This window comes from Parastagonospora nodorum (assembly GCF_000146915.1).
Source record: "Parastagonospora nodorum SN15 chromosome Unknown scaffold_39, whole genome shotgun sequence".
Taxonomy (NCBI): Eukaryota; Fungi; Ascomycota; class Dothideomycetes; order Pleosporales; family Phaeosphaeriaceae; genus Parastagonospora; species Parastagonospora nodorum.
The window spans coordinates 136,171-152,104 of NW_001884587.1; the positions used below are offsets into that span (position 1 = coordinate 136,171).

Below are 15,934 nucleotides of genomic sequence, written 5' to 3' on the forward strand. Positions count from 1 at the left end.
CCTTGGCAGATGAATCTTGCCAAATTGCTCAGGCCCGAGACATCATCGCCGGAAGTATCCTCTGGCAAACGACTCTTGCACACGGTCAAGCCTCAGCTCAAGAATTAACACCAGGGCACGTAGACTGGATTTATACTCAAATCTAGTGTCTGGACCGTCGAGTCTCAGTTTGGCAACCTAAAAAGGCTCGGGATGATTTTTTAGTGCGGAAGATAGAGCTGAGTGCGCGAAATGTTTATTTTCGACCGTTGTGGCTGATAGGCTTGAGTCTGTGACTCGGGGCTAGGACTGAGTCTCGACCACGCGCTTTAGCGTTGTGAGCAACCTCGGACGATTATCGAACTGACTTGGACCAGTAAGGAAGTTGAAGTCCGTGGTCTAGCCCTGTGTCATAGCTAGTTGGAGAGTTCTCCGCGATGATGAGATTCGCGGACGGCCAAGTTTTTGGGTCCAGCTGTTCAGCCTCATCTCCTTGGCGGCACCGCCTCGCGAACAGGGCCATAATCTCAGCCCCAAATTACCTCTTCCGTGCAAACCTACCTTGATGCTGCAGCCAAGCGTAGTACTACGGCAAAATCGCGTAAATTGAACCCCAAAAATAGGCCACCCATGGACAAGACTTTGTAGGAGTATTCCAAGGTTTGTTGTTGCAACCCGACGCAGTGCGCTAGAATGCGCAGAATGTGATAGAAAGCCCAATTGGGGATAAATAAACAAATGCACAGCCTTCCCATTTCGTGAGTACTGCTGATATACATGGAGGAGGTCATATTTCCAGTAGACAGTTAATTCTTCCGGACGTTGGTCCGGTGGAAAGAGTCTCTCTTGCTAGGGTCGTTATACAGACGATTCGAAGGTACAGTCGGTTTCTGGCGCCTCCTGAATGTTTGGAACATCTCCGGGTGCAGCGCCGCGTTCATTGTTGAGGTCGATGAGTTGTATGGCTTCAACATACCCCTTGCAGTGACGGCATGTGGGGGGTGTGTTAGCAGGAAATTTGATCAAATCTGTAAGTCCCAGCTTCAGCAAAGCTGTGACCCGCGGAGCGCCACATTGTGCCTTAGCATGTCGCCAGCAGCGGAATAACGACAAACCGTTCGCCTTCGAGGAAGCAAGTTTGATATCAGACGAAGATGGATGAGTTGCCAAGCACGGGTGACGAAATAATGAAGTAAGTTCGATGGTGGGACAATTGGGGAAGTCAAAGGTCACCAGCGAATCGAATCGCGTATCGGTGGTCACTGAGAACGCCCTTCTGCTTACATGCCGTGTTTGGAGGATGTGGCCAATCTTGCCGGAGACCCGCCAACAGCACACACACATACGAGCAATGACGCTCATCACGTGCTACGCGACTTAGTCGTGCCTTCCCACGCGAAACGTCAGCGGGGTATAGCGGGGCGCGTTCGACCCGCATGTGCCAAAGTTGCCGTTAGTATGACGCTATCAGCATGGGAAAAAGGCTGAAATCCCATCTTTCTGGCCCACCTTTATGCGCGGATCTACCAATCGTGGCGGCCCGTGGCTGCTCGTCAACGGCTCTCACCCTGTTCTTATCCACATGTGAAGGTTGCGTCTCACCCTGTCTGGTGCTGTTGGGTGGCCACAACGTCGCAGCTGCCTTGTATATCAGTTGTACGGCATGACGCGTAGGCACGTCATTTGTAAAAGGTAAGTGCAGCCAGTGTATATATAAGAGTTCAAAAAGTGCTTTCTTCGATCTCTCATCACATCTGCTCATCACTCAACTCTACTACAATCAATTACTCTTCCAACCAAACCACCACAAACAACCAACCAACCATCAACATGTCTGACTCCATGCGCAAGGGACTCGGCGAGCAGGCTCAGGAGAAGAGTAAGCACTGCTTCGTCCAACTTCCTTCTCTTTCCAAGCACTAACCTCCCTCAGTCACTCCCGACTCCCAGAAGTCCACCGGCCAGAAGGCCAGCGAGGGTGCCTCCGGTCTCGGTGACAAGGTCGCCTCCGCCGTCCAGCCTGAGGGCCAGAAGTCCACCACCCAGAAGCTCGGCGACAGCACCCGCTCCGGCGGTGACAGCGCGCAGAAGGAGGGTGGAAGCCTTCTCGGCTCCGCACAGGAGGGTCTCTCCAACGCCGGCCAGACCATCTCCGACACCTTCAACAGCGCCACCGGCAACAATAAATAGACGATTTCTTGAGCCCTCTTCGACCCTAAGAATGGACATCTTTCTCTGCTAGGTGCAGCCTTCAAGGCAGACACCCTTTTGACTCGCCAGTCACATATACCCTATTAGCTCACGAATGAATGAGATTCAACATGAACATGCCTCCTCTTGCTGCCAGTGTATTCATATGATGACCTTACCATGCATTGTGACCTCCTCTTATCTTGGAGACCTTTTGCCACATATGCTCGAGTTACCTCGTTCCCGCAATTACGGATGCAAAGCCTATAATCATCTTACATTCCATGGTTCGGTCTGATTTCACTGCGCCGGAACGTCGAAGGTTGCTCGTGAAGGCCAGGCTATGATTCAGGATCATAACAACTATACTCATATATCTTCATCAGCCACCTCTTCCATCTCGACATGCCGCAACTTATTCTCTGCGACGGCAGCTTCTGACTGTATGCCCTGCATCCCACCACTCGCTTCCGCAGCCATCATCTCGTATTCTGCCTCTTGCACCGCCGCCTCTGCAGCTTGCTCAGCCTCGACCATTGTCGACGTGCCATGGTTCCTCAAAAACGCCTCCATCTCCTCATCCGGCTCCACAGCAGGCTTCTTCGAGTCCATGTATCCCTCCTCCTTGAGCTTATCAAACTCCTCAGGCTCCAGCAATCTCCCCTCGCCCTTGGCTAACTTCATCTTGTTCGCGACACGCAGTCGGCATGAACTTTGTGGCTTCCTTCAAGAAATTGCGAACCTGAGGTGCGGCTTCGTACACAATTTGCGCCTTCTTGGGCTCAGGCTGGGCCGCTTCGTCTTCGTTTTGTGCTTGGCGGTTGCGTTGACGCGGTATGGGCGGCGGTGTATCGCGCGGCATGGGGATGTCTCGTACATCGGCGTCTGTATCGCTGCTGTCGTCTTCTTTCCTCTGTCCGTCTCGCGTCCGCTTGCCCAGCACGCCTCCTCGCCCGCCTCTATGGCCGCCTCTCCCGCCTCTGTCTCCGCCATCGTCGTGTCTTCGTTCCGGCTTGAATTGTGGTGCTTTGTCGCCGAGTGCCTCTCGCGCCTTGTTGACTGCTGCGAGATCCTTTTCCAACTCTGTGAGTCGTTGTCGCTCGTGTGGGCGTAAGCCGCCGGCTTGATCCGCTTCTTTGAGATTATCGATGTCGCGCTGTATGCGGTTGGGGTTGCGCCGTGCGAGTTTCTCGTTGCGTTGTGCTTGGAGATTGGCTTTTTGCTTTTTGATTTGCTTCTGCTTCTCTTGCTTCTTGTGGTCCTGGACAGGGTTGTAGTTCTTTTCTTTCGGCATGATTGCGACCGAGAATTAGGTATAAGCCGATTGGGCGGAATGGTAGGTTGGAGTGTTGCGACAGTGAAGTTGGAGATGCGCGGACGGCTCGAAATTCGGACGATGACGTCCGTGCAGAAGCTCCAAAGACGCGCTAGCACCCAGGTACTTTCACGCAACACGCGCCGCATGATCTTGTAGTCCAGTCAAGGTAACACTCACAGAACGCCGGTCCCAAGACAATGCAATTATAGGCCGACAATTTCTGCCGCCATTGTACGCCATGTTTGTACCAAGAGCTCTGAGACTCAAGGGCGTTCGCGAGACTAAGCCAAAGCCTTCGAAACCTCCACCAGAGGTCACCCAACGCAGGCAGGATGAAGCACTCGTCGATGCTATGCAAGGGATAAGTACAAACTCACCTACACCACAAGAAGAGCAAATTGAACCAAAGGCAACCCCTCGTGGCGGGCCTAAATTTACAGTCAAGGCAGTCACTCCAGAGTACTTGTCGCAACTCGTGGTTGGTATGGAACTGATCTTTTCTGATTATGCACATCAAGAAGAGGTACGGGCGGATTGGCTGCAACAGCGGTACAGGACAGTAGATGAAGGAGAGTACTGTAAGACCAAACATGGGAAAATATGTTTCCAAACGCTAACAGTAAAACGAAGTCATCCATCTCACGGGTATTCTCGAGCATCCGAATATCTCAAGCCTCAAGCCTCAAGCGACGCACGGATTACTCCAACAGGCACTCCGGGAACACCCATCCAAGATCCTCGAGCTCTCGAGCAATGGCTACCATATCCGCCGCATCCCGTCTTCTTATCCCCCCAAATTTCTTCCCCACAACTCATTCGAGCAGGTCAACGATGACGGCCTGTCCTTCTGGGACCAGCGAACAATATACGTGGAGCCGCACCTACGCGACCTCTGTAAGACTCCAGCTAGAGTCGCGCACTGGCTTCGAGAGCATGGCCAGCTAAAGCAGAAGTGGCTGCCAATACAAGCAGTTTACACACTTCACAATAGTTGTGCATTCATCGTCTTGAGCGGTAACATTACACATGCAGACGTGTGGTCCAAGTGGAGAGCAGCAGAGAAGCCAGATAACTGGAAAATATTGACAAAGGTTGAGCATTCGAAGCGTACGGCAGAGTACGTCGCACTACTCGAGAAGCAAAATCCGAGGAGCAAGGGCAAACATCAGCTGGATGATCCTGTTCTTCCGGCTATTGCTAAGCCAGCAGTTCTTGCGCTGAACGTGGAGGTCGTCCCAGCTTATTCAGAAAATATTGAGCGACCAAAGAACAAGCGCAAGCGTAACAGAAAGAAGGGCGACAAGACCGATGCCCAAGTCGGAGAGGTGGAGACAAACAACACGACTGTTGCAGCCGATGAAGCACAAAACGACGAGCCACGCCCCAAACGCCGGGCTTGAAAGACCATGATAGTCTTGCCATGAAATCGACCTCTACGTAAACACTGAATGAAAATTGCGAAGCAGAAAACCTACGGATGTCAAAGCCGAGTTTCTCAGCCTCATCCATTAGCGTCGAGACGGCGTGCCTAAAGTTGCGCTTTGTTGATCTCCCCAGTTTACCCCGCTTAGTCGCTAGCACTAACTTTGTAGAAGTTACCGAGAGCCACCGAAGAGGATCATTTCCAGGCACATTTCCCAGCATAAGTCATGTGAGCCGAGGGATGGCGCTCTAAGGCGAAGTACCGCGGCGTCGGCATCTTAAAATCATCGCATCTTAGCCAGCCTTCATAATGTCACTATATTTCACAGTCATTGACAACACTAGTCCGAGACGATCATCTTGGAGTATAGCTACAGCTACCTGTGACATTGGATCGCTGAAATGACTACCATAGTCGAGAAGACTTCTGACGGCGTCATCTATCGCGCAGCAAAGAAGTATCCCATTCCTGATGTTGATCTCCTGACCCTACTTTTTGGTGAGCAACTCCTACACCAACTATAAAACCCAGTGATCAGGGTGCGGATCTGATATAGGGGATACAACCATGCGTTCGAGTGACATGTTGACCATCTGCAGACTCAGAGCACTGCCTCGCAAAACCCGACACGCCAGTCCACATCTCAGCTGCAGATCCAAGTCTCATCCTGACCACATCGCGAGCACGTAGTCTGACCCAAGCAACATCAGCATCACTTCGCAAGCATTTTGGCATCGGCGCCAATGGCAAAGGCAAAGACATTTGCTCCGTGATATCTACAGGCCACTACCTTCTCCCGGTCCTCAGCTACGGCATCATCGGCTCCGGCGGCGTTTTCTCCGCAGCATCAGCAGCCAGCACACCCAGCGAACTAAGTAAACAGCTTCAAGGCGCGCAGTCGAAGATCCTGGTCACTGTCGAAGCTACAAAAGAGACTGCAGTCAAGGCAGCAGAAGAGGCGGGATGGGGAGCCAATGGTGGTGGACGTGTGTTACTGATGAGCGAAGACAAAGACTGGGAGCTGAAGATTATTGAAAAGGACGGAAAGCTGGGCAGTAGTTTGATTGTCGAGAATGACCAGTTGCCGTGGCAGAAGATTACGGACCCTTGGGAGTTGGAGAATAGTCTTGTAATCCTGATTTATAGCTCGGGGACGACTGGGCTACCAAAGGGTAAGTGTACACGCGATGTGTTGAAGTGGGGGAGGTGGTTGTGCTAACAGGATGCAGGCGTCAAGCTGTCTCATCGGAATCTCGTGGCTGAGGCAGTGATTCCAGGGGATATGTTCAAGAATTTGGATCGCAGACACGCGACCAGACTTCCAATACAGAACCTTGGCTCATCTTCCAGTCGCTCACATCGGCCGGAATCCAAGGGTATCTGATCAACCCATTTTACATGGGAGGACCCGTCTACTGGATGCCACGCTTCGACTTCGCCCAATTCCTCGCTTACAACGCCAAATATAAAATCACCTTCTTCTTCACCGTCCCACCCATCTACCTCCTCATCGCCAAATCCCCGTGCCGTAACCGACCAATTCAAAACTCTCGAAATCGCCATCTCCGGTGCCGCCCCGCTCGGAAAAGACCTCCAGCACGCCGCGAGCCAAAAACTCGGCGGACCCGACTGCTTCATCAGTCAGACCTGGGGTCTTTCCGAAACAACCGGCTCAGCGACAATCATGCCCATGGGCATGTCCGACGACACAGGCTCCGTATCCCCGCTCATCCCCAACATGCTCGCGCGCATCGTCGACGACAACGGGTCGGACGTCGAGCCCGGCCAGCCCGGCGAAGTGCTCGTCAAAGGCCCCGTCGTGTGCAAAGGGTACTACCAGAACCCCGCCGCGAACAAAGAAGCGTTTACGAACGACTGGTTCCACACCGGTGACATCGCCGAATTCCGCAATGGACTCTTCTACATCGTCGACCGTAAGAAGGAACTCATAAAATACAAGGGCCTGCAGGTCGCGCCGGCCGAACTCGAGGCTTTGCTGCTCAACCACCCAGACATTTTGGATGCCGCGGTCATTGGCGTGGATGTGGATGATGGCACCAATGAAGTGCCCAGGGCGTATGTGGTGGCTGATCAGGGCAAGATTAGCGCAGAGGAGATTAGGGAGTTTGTGAAGCGGAATGTGGCGGGGCATAAGCAGTTGAGGGGGGGGCGTGGTGTTTTTGGATGAGATTCCGAAGAGTTCCGAGTGGGAAGATTTTGAGGAAGGATTTGAGGGTGCTGGCGAAGAGGGAGAAGGGGGCGAAGTTGTAGGGGAGGGGTGCTTGGATGGGAAATGTAGAGAGACATAAGGTTGATGTTTCCGACTTTTTTTCGAGAAACCGAGAACCGAGTTGGGAAGATAGCCGGGTCGTTTGAGAATACATCTACAGTGATTGTCTCTAGACTATCAGAAGAGCAATTGCACACCCAGGAATATCTCCCCTATCGTGCCAGAACCGAGTCTACTCCGGGTCGTTGAGACGTTCGCTCGGTTGAGATAGACACTTTCACCGAACCAACCACACCCCACCCCACCGTCGACGTGGTTCGCATGCACCAACATGGATGTCCATGCAGTAGCTCACTCCCAAGGGAGTGGAAAGCAACCACGAACCCGTTCGCATGCGTGCCCACACCGACAGATGCTCATATTCCCATTAAAGCCATCACCGTCAAAGAGCGGTCGGCGTGCCCGCCATGAAGCGTTTCACATGGGCTCAGAGGGCGGATAGATAGGTCGCGCCCACCCCCGCTTTCATTATGAGTCGTCACCTGCAGCGAGCCGGGCCAATAGGACCACCGCTCCTCCAACGATGCGGGTCTTGGAGTATCGAATACTCGAAGATTGTGGTTTCTGGTGATGTGCTGGCGCGGGATGGTGATGAAATGCACGCTCGGATGGGCCGACGAGTGTCTGAAATGTCGCGATCACCGCAGAGCCGCATTCGGTCTGTCGAGTACTTGTACTTGTTCCCGCACGGTTCTGCTCGGGAGGATACGAGATAGCAGCAGCCAACGAGTTTGGCATCGACGGCCCCAGACTCGACAAGATCAGACGATCGTGCACGCGGAAACGGCCCGCCCATCTCTCTCGGCCGCTAAGCCCTATCCTTGATCTTCACGATACCCCAGAGATATGACGCGCCCTGAGCAACCACACACTTGTGAGTTCTGATTCGCTTGGCCCTGCGAAAGCATCCTACATTGTCCTTTCACAAGGCTGTGGCCATCAGGGCCTAATTGGCTTGCTCCCCCTCTGATCCATGAGGCTGACGCATCCGCCTGCGCCACAGACGACCCCACCAGCTCACGCAGCATGTCGCTCGCACGGCTAGAAAGCGCCAGTGCCAGCATACCCGTGAACCCGCAAACCGCATCGTGGGTGCGAGATCTCGGAGCCGAGTCGATCCACGCGCGCCTGGCCCGGGCCGGCGTCCACTTTGAAGAGTCGCTGGAAGACAGCAACACCCCCTCGAGTCCGCTGTGGGCAGACTACTCGCGCTCGCTGCGCAGTGGCTCGTCCATGGCGCCCGGAGCCATGATTCACCAGTCTGCGGCGTCTGCGCGCCCGCCGTCGCTGGTCTCGTACCTTACTGAAGCGACGCCGACTGAGACGTCGATTAGCACGGGGCTGGCGAACCATTTGTCTGGCGCCGTGCTGCTGGAGGAGAACAATGGCGTGTTGGAACTGCCGAGGACACAGGTACCCGTACCCGTCTACGAATGTGCGTTTTGGTTCCTGAACTGCGGATACATATCGCAGAATCATGAGGAGTGGATGACGCATTGCGAGAGCCATTTCCGCGGCGAGGAGCCACCGCGGTCGGTCCAGTGTCCGCTGTGCGAGTGGAGGATATCATCGTCGAATGATGGTCGGATGAGTTGGCATGCGAGGATGCAACACGTAGCTACCGAGCACACGATGCTCGGGCAGACGTTGAGGACGTCGAGACCGGACTTTGATCTATATCGCTATCTATGGAAGATGCGACTTATCGACGACCAGGATTATAAAGAGCTCCAGGGTGGGAACCATAACTTGATAAGACGGCCTGGAAACTTTACCGAGTCGGGTGGGCGTGAAAGACGCAGGGAAGGGGCCGAGAGAAGACACAGGCGACAGCATGTCACTGCGACTCGACCGTCTGGGCCACAGCCTGTATGAGCTGTACGACCCTACCATTCGGCGGCCCACTGCCTTGTGCCTCGAGAGGCATATTCCCTGCTTTTTTCTCCTCACTTGTCTTCCCTACGTCGGCCGAGCAGACTTTCTCGCCCCTTATTCCCTGTTTTCCGTTGACATCTCTTCACTCTTGTTCTCTTCTGTTTCCGTCCAAAAATTTGTCACTTGAAGGACACAGCGGCATTCCCGGCGTTCTGCACCAAATTGAAGCGTTCCCGTCAAAGGCGCATATGGATCTCGTTATGAAAATGTCTTTGGGGTGTACGGTTTCTTTGAAAAGCGTGGATACATGGTATAGTAGATACGACGTATACAAGAATGCATAAACAGCAACCAGGTCTGGTCCCTTTCATCATCTCATGTAAAGCAGCAGCCATCGCACTCTTATATTCCAGCCCCCAATTTCCGCTTACCGTGTTCAATCGCACAAGAGCCTTCGCTTCGTGACAATTCTATTCGCTAGTGCATGGAGAAGGCAAGAAATGCCTCATCGGTGCCGTGTTCCACCTTTGTGAACGCGTCTGCCTTGAGCCTCGCGCTAGTGGGGTTACCGCATTAGGACGAGTTAGGCAGGCGTTCGCGGTGGAGGCGGGAGGGTTTGGGATGACTTGCATACACGATGGGAGCGAGGATATAGGGCCTGTGTGGTTTGATGGCTTTGCTTGTGGAGTTGGTGGGTAGATTTGGTGGAACAGGTGAAGGCATACAGGTCAACTCCCATGAACATCCATCAACACAGTAGACAACTAAGCCAGCACTCTTTCCATCAAAAACGTACCTGCAAATCATGTATTAACAAAGAAGAAAACAATTGTACACCCGCGTTCCTTCCCTCTTTCTTCACCGTGCAAAGTACAAATTGTATCCCTGCCATGCACCTTCCCCAACACACGTGCAAACACATTCCTCACCCCAAGTTTTTCAAAGTGAACTTCAAACCCGTCTCTGAACTTCCCACGACCTCAAAACAATCACACACCCATCCCATCAAGCCACAAACATCAAGCACGTCACCACCCTCTCCCCCGACCCTCCCCCGAAATACCCCCGCCACATCGCCTTCAAACCGATCTATGACTCATCTCCTCCTGTCCACCCCACCAAACGCCCCACCAAGCCTCTTCTTTGTTGCAGTCAAACACTCTTACCCGCACCTCCTCTCCGCAGCACCCTTCTCTTTGTCATTTTACCTTTATATTTCCCGTAAATTTATCCTTGCCCATCATCAGCACGCCCGGCTGGCACAGTAAGTTCCACCGACAATTTCTAGTTGGATCTAAGGGCGGTCTCGCTGACATTGAGATAGATTGGTTAGCGCGTGAGACTTTTAATCTCAAGGCTCAGGGTTCGAGTCCCTGGTCGGGCGATATTCTTTTTGGACTTTTTTTTTTTTCATGAGCAGCATTAAGGTTAAGGTTGTTTGTTGAGTTGGCTGGGCAAAAGGATGTTTGTACGTTTTTTTTGCTAAGTAGATTGAATGTTCACGATGAGACTTGCGTGACATGCATGCGGCATGTACAGTGTGGACATGAGTATCTTTTCTTCATTTCTTATATTTGTGGTTAAATATCGACTTTGATAGTGTAATGATGCCTGCATTCGCATCTCTCACTCTCCTGCTCTCCACAGCATCATCACGCAGGACTCGCCACCTTGCCAGCCACCAGGGCAATCAGCGCCGCACCCACACCCGACCCATCCTTTGCGATTCCAATCCTAATCCTCTTCTCGCCCTGCTCGCCAATTTCCGGAATACCACGCAGCGCATCGCGGATGTGCTCTTCAAAGTTGGGGTAAAACTCGACAAGCGATCCGTCAACACCGACGTCAATCACATCTTCGTCTGCAACCTCGACTTCGCCACGGGCCGGCGCGATGCCTGACTTTTGCTCTGTGGTGGCAGCGCCAGCAGTCTTGCTGAGGCGGCCAGTGTTGATGACGATGGCGCCGATGGCAACAGCAGAGAGACGCGCTGCACGGCGGCCAATGGCGACGGCAATTTCGCGCACTGCCTCGGCGTCCTCTGCGCTCACGGCGGAGATTTCGTACTCCTTGTCGAGGGTCTGGCGAAGCATGCGGTAACCAGGGCTGGTGTCGCCGGCGCACACGCTCAGGAAGCTGGTGTCGATGCCCCATTGCTTCCATATCGAGCTGCCGTCGTGGATCTGTGTGGTGCTGTGGACATCGTTGGATGCTGAGTTGTCGTCGGCAAACAGAGGGACTGCTGGGTCCTTGATCAGTTTGAGAAGAGCCAGTCGCAGTAACTCGCCCAAGAACATTCCCGAGACGCGCTTCTCGAACATTTGAATGCCGGGGTTGACAGACTTCTTGTCCAATTCGACGTCGTATGGCGTGTTTGGTAGCGTGCGCAGAGAGTTGTCGAACGAGCCCCATTCGGTGTTGACAATCATCTCGCCCGTTGACTTATCGTAGTCTCCTGCATTCTTGTCCTTTGTGAGCTTGGTAACCCTGTCCAGCTTCTCCACGTAGGCACCGTTGGTTCCGGTACCGAAGATCGCACCGAGCAGTGTTCCAGTCTTGCCGGGCGAGGTGTAAGAGCGCGCCATGAGAGTTCCTACAGTGTCATTCACCAGAGCAGCGACCTTAACTGGAAGGTGTAGCTCGTCAATCTCCGTCTGGAGCAAAGCGCAGACGTCCTTGCCGACCGCGTCCTGGATGTCGAAGCCCTTGGTCCAGCGCATTAACATGCCCTTGTTTATGCCAATCTGGTTGACGGGGAACGAGAAGGTGAATCCCAAGTTGAAGATCTCCTCTTCCGCAATCTCGCCTCCTCCGAGCTCCCGGCGCTTCAGAGTTCCAACATAGTGCTCCTCGTGATGTGCCTTGAGGAACAATTCGATCTGCTTCGCGAGGAAGGAGAACAGCTCTTTCGAAGTCTTCGCGACCATGAGCTCGCGGGGAATTGCGACCTTGCTTTGCGTGAGGGAGAAGGTAGTGTTGCCGTGTAGCTGAATGGAGCAGACGCGGAAGTTGGTGCCGCCGAGGTCGACAGCCATGTAGAGGCCCTGAACTCCATGTCAGCAGATATATCTCACATCTCTCGTGTGCAATGGTACCTTTTCTGTGCCATTGGGAACCGCTGTGACGTATGTCGGGATCTGGCTCAGCTCGGTGCCTTCCGACTGAAGACCCTCATCTGCACGCCGTCAGCATCCGGGATGCCCACCATGTTCGCTAATACCTACCCATCTCCCTGATGAACTCCTTGACAGCCTTGTTGACGGCATCTTGCTTAAAGTCAAACTCGGCAGCAACCTGCTTGGCCTGGTCGGCGAGTGCCATGCTGCGTTCGGGTCGCGTGTTGAAGGTGCCCTTGAATTCGACGTGCTGCTTGGGTTTCGGACAAATCTGCTGCTCCTGAAAGACGAGTGGGTTCCGGAGGGTGACGCTTGGTGAAGAGGTGCGCCAATGCTGGGTCCTGTCGAAGATTTCGTGGAGCGTGTCAGGGAAGTGGGGTGCGAGGAGAGGAGCTAAAAGCACGAATCCAAGGACTACGACTACAGTGTGGGTCCCGAGAGACAACCAGGCAGTATCACGCCAGCGCGTGCTCCAAGAGAGTGAGGGGTTCTTGGGCGCAACGGTGGCTTTAGTTGGGCGTGAAGAGCTGCTCGTTGTGTCCATCTGCCCCGCGTTTACTTGGGGCACGACCGAATGACGGAGGAGGGGGGTCAGCTCAAGCTACAGGGTGCATCGACAGGACGAACAACAGCATGCATGCCAACGCGTTGAGGGCGGGCCGAGTATGAATGCAATTGGAACGTCTGTCGTCCTTTTTTGAGGAGGTGCTCGCATCGCACTGCGCTAGTCACATGCGAACGAGGGGCTGCTCAACCCCAGGCAATGGTCCGACGACATCGTGAAGCCGCCATCACCCCATGCGCAATCTAGCCATGCTTCTCCATTACGTCGGCGGCTGAGACGGCTGGGACGGCTGAGCTTTCCCCACAATTAGATCGTGGTCCATGTCGCGACTCAGGAATTGATTCCGAGCAGAACTAGACGCGCTAGGCGACCGTAATACGGCGTCTTTTTCATGGATTTTCACCGTACACTTTTGTGAATGTTTGTTTGCATAAGCTGTAGTTCTAGGCGGCGGTAGCGCATGTAAGCACGTAAACTCGCACAGGCATTATGGCAGTATACAGCCTCGTGTAAGATTTGGATCGACCATTACTCCAGATTGAAACCCTATGCCATGGGTCTTTGATCATGTCAGCACACGGAAGCGGACAGCGTCGCAGAACATGGTCGTGCGTACATGTGCAACGCTGGAGTGTTGGTACCTGAGTAAGTAGTGATGGGATGGAATCCTGACAGTGATAATGCAGTAAGGAACGTCTTGCTTTTGTTGCCGGTCCAACTATGTATGCATCTAAGTGTCGACTGCGCTCTGTTTCTTCTCTCCTCCACGACTCTCGACTTTCAAGTTCCGTCCTAACAGTGTCGCTTGAGGAATAGATAGTAGTACACTCTGTCAGTAGATACAGCACCATGAAATGAGATGCCGTCTCTGGCTGAGATAGATGCCCAAAACCAAGAACATGTGCTTGTATCAGAAGAACTCCTATTGGAACATGCCAAACCCCACTGTGCAGCCCATGCAAAAGAAACCATGATTAGCGGGTGCCAGTCGAAAAGGAGTGCCACCGGGTGAACGGCATTTACAATATGTACTACGAAAGACAAAAGAAAACCTGAAGCAACAGCTCTATAACAGAGCTGGACTGTATACGTGCAAATGTCCCACCGGACCCATATTCTAATATTCGTCATTAAGTGTCAGCCCCTGGCCGTCATGAGGCTCGTTCAGCCCGGTTTCGATGGCTGAACAGCAGTGAAAGATGAATGTGCGAGTTGAAGAGAGTGTGATTGATCAGGTCTGCTAAGAAGCAGTTTCGGGTGGTAGGTGATCGCGAGGCGACAGTAGGTAGATTCGTGTAGCGTCGTCGGATGGATATGCGGTCCAAGTAACCTTTCAACATGGCCCAAGGTGATCCCCCCAAATATGGACGGTAGATCCTGTCTATTACCGGACGCCGAGAGGGGGCCGTGGTCCCAGGCTTATCTGGCTACTGTGCGCAGAGTTTTCGGAATCTAATTGAGCGCTACCACTGGACTCATTGCTAGCGGAGGCGGAACCGGTCAGACTGCGAACTTGAGGACGTGACTTGGGCGGGTAAAGAGTGCTCACCCCAGCGTGTTGTTCAACTTGTTGTGGTGCCACCATGTTCCCCATGCCTTGAGGATGTCGCGGCATTGGCTGCCTCATACCCGGAGGGGAGGGGCGTCCATTGGGCGGCATACCATTTGGCGGCATACCGTTCGGCGCGTAGCCGTTGGGAGGAGATGGCCGGCCCATTGGCCTGGGACCAGGGCTGAGTGGGTTGCCGGGAGACTGGCTTGTCCGTCGACTGTTGGGAGGATAAGGACCGTAGCTTCCACCCATCTCATCTAAGCGGGCTGTTGTTAGTGAATTGGTTCTTGATTGCGCGCCCATGGCGCCGCGGTCAACGTCTCCGTAGCGATTAGATGAATAGCCCATGAGAGGGTTATTCATTATACTGTCGTGTAGACCCGGAATCGAAGTTATACCGCTGTTGCGGTTCTTGTTCATGCCGGGACGGGCGAACGGATTCCTTGAGCGTCCGTTGCCGTGCTGAGGAGCAAAGCCACCTTCAGGGTTCTTCCGAATCTGACTAGCGCTTGGTGCCTTGCGGTTGCGACGTGATGTGACACTCATCATATCGAAGTTATCAGTGTCGATTTGTGACCCTGGGGCACGGCCACCCATCGGGTCAAAGTAGTCGTCTTCATCATCGTCGTCATCGTAGCCACCCATTGAAGGAGGTGGCTGGGGTCGGCCACGTCCCATTCCTGGACCCATTCCTGGGCCCATGCCGGGACCTGGGCCCGCGGCGCATGTTGAGCTCCTGCTCTCGAAGCTGAAGCTCGCGTTGCCTCAGCATGAGCTCGCGTTCGCGAATTGAGAGGTTGGTAGATGAGTTGCCAGCGCTTTCGTAAGGGCCGGCCCCAGGACCTCCGCCCTCCAACATGTCATCGTAGAGCATCAGATGCGAGAACTCCTCGAGGTTGTTGCTGTCTTCGAACGAGGGTCTCCGTGGACCCATGCCCCTGCCGTTCATCTGTGGGGGGTATCCGTTCGGGCCTGGGGGAGGCCCACGGCGCATGGGGGGAGCTCCATTGATGGAAGGAGCCCGACTGCCGGGACGTGGACCACCCTTCATTGGACCGTTGCCGTTCATCATTGGCCCATTGCCGTTCATCATGGGTCCTCCAGGACCAGGCGGTCCCCGTGGCAACGGGGCTGATGATAGCCTTGGAGGTGGCGGACCCTGCATTCCATTGGTAGGAAGAGCCGCAGGAGCCGCAGCAGGCTTGTTGCGGTTGGCAATGTTGATGTGATGGAGAATAGCGTAGAGACTCTCAATGCGAGGAACAGGGACACCAGATTCCTGAGCGAGCTTCAATGGAGAGCCCAGGTAAGTTTCAATCTCCATGGGACGCTTGGCCTCAAAGTCGAGCCACATGGTGCTGTTGTTCTCCTGTGGCTGCATCATCTTCTGGAAGGTTGTTTCCCGAAAGTCGGCAGGGAAAATGCAATCCTGCGCTTTGGCAAGCGCAAGTAACTCGTCCAGCACGCCGTTGATGAGCGCGCGGACGCCGACCTTCTCAAGGAGCTCGGCGTGGTTTGGCTGTTCAAAGAGAATACTGGCTGGATGGAAAGAAATTGGACTGCAGCATGTTAGATGATGTAGAGAAGAAGGATCAAGCAGACAACATACCCTATCATGCGCTCGTA

General features: G+C 53.8%; 7 protein-coding genes and 1 non-coding gene across 8 annotated transcripts; 5 read left to right on the forward strand and 3 right to left on the reverse strand.

Moving 5' to 3' along the window:
- Positions 1 to 1,809: 1,809 nt before the first annotated feature.
- SNOG_15614 (hypothetical protein) lies at positions 1,810 to 2,169 on the forward strand (the record flags this gene model as incomplete). Its single annotated transcript, XM_001805707.1, has 2 exons — positions 1,810 to 1,858; positions 1,913 to 2,169. 2 exons carry the CDS (start codon positions 1,810 to 1,812, stop codon positions 2,167 to 2,169), a joined length of 306 nt encoding a protein of 101 aa, XP_001805759.1.
- A 369-nt stretch (positions 2,170 to 2,538) lies between these two features.
- Positions 2,539 to 3,463, reverse strand: SNOG_15615 (hypothetical protein; the record flags this gene model as incomplete). The annotated part of the gene is made up of 2 exons (XM_001805708.1): positions 2,539 to 2,893; positions 2,931 to 3,463. The coding sequence occupies 2 exons, from the start codon at positions 3,461 to 3,463 to the stop codon at positions 2,539 to 2,541; spliced, it is 888 nt and encodes a 295-aa protein (XP_001805760.1).
- Positions 3,464 to 3,725: 262 nt separating this feature from the next.
- Positions 3,726 to 4,887, forward strand: SNOG_15616 (hypothetical protein; the record flags this gene model as incomplete). Its single annotated transcript, XM_001805709.1, has 2 exons — positions 3,726 to 4,010; positions 4,198 to 4,887. 2 exons carry the CDS (start codon positions 3,726 to 3,728, stop codon positions 4,885 to 4,887), a joined length of 975 nt encoding a protein of 324 aa, XP_001805761.1.
- A 424-nt stretch (positions 4,888 to 5,311) lies between these two features.
- SNOG_15618 (hypothetical protein) lies at positions 5,312 to 7,098 on the forward strand (the record flags this gene model as incomplete). The annotated part of the gene is made up of 4 exons (XM_001805710.1): positions 5,312 to 5,408; positions 5,510 to 6,082; positions 6,241 to 6,438; positions 6,500 to 7,098. 4 exons carry the CDS (start codon positions 5,312 to 5,314, stop codon positions 7,096 to 7,098), a joined length of 1,467 nt encoding a protein of 488 aa, XP_001805762.1.
- A 1,128-nt stretch (positions 7,099 to 8,226) lies between these two features.
- SNOG_15619 (hypothetical protein) lies at positions 8,227 to 8,675 on the forward strand (the record flags this gene model as incomplete). The annotated part of the gene is made up of 2 exons (XM_001805711.1): positions 8,227 to 8,635; positions 8,674 to 8,675. Coding segments are annotated over 2 exons (411 nt in total).
- Positions 8,676 to 10,384: 1,709 nt separating this feature from the next.
- SNOG_16598 lies at positions 10,385 to 10,457 on the forward strand. Its single transcript has one exon. It is a non-coding gene; the product is annotated as a tRNA-Lys (tRNA).
- Positions 10,458 to 10,727: 270 nt separating this feature from the next.
- On the reverse strand, positions 10,728 to 12,735 carry SNOG_15620 (hypothetical protein; the record flags this gene model as incomplete). The annotated part of the gene is made up of 3 exons (XM_001805712.1): positions 10,728 to 12,119; positions 12,150 to 12,250; positions 12,300 to 12,735. The coding sequence occupies 3 exons, from the start codon at positions 12,733 to 12,735 to the stop codon at positions 10,728 to 10,730; spliced, it is 1,929 nt and encodes a 642-aa protein (XP_001805764.1).
- Positions 12,736 to 13,437: 702 nt separating this feature from the next.
- On the reverse strand, positions 13,438 to 15,925 carry SNOG_15621 (hypothetical protein; the record flags this gene model as incomplete). Its single annotated transcript, XM_001805713.1, has 4 exons — positions 13,438 to 14,237; positions 14,306 to 15,018; positions 15,068 to 15,827; positions 15,911 to 15,925. The coding sequence occupies 4 exons, from the start codon at positions 15,923 to 15,925 to the stop codon at positions 14,232 to 14,234; spliced, it is 1,494 nt and encodes a 497-aa protein (XP_001805765.1). The 3' UTR covers positions 13,438 to 14,231.
- Positions 15,926 to 15,934: the final 9 nt, after the last annotated feature.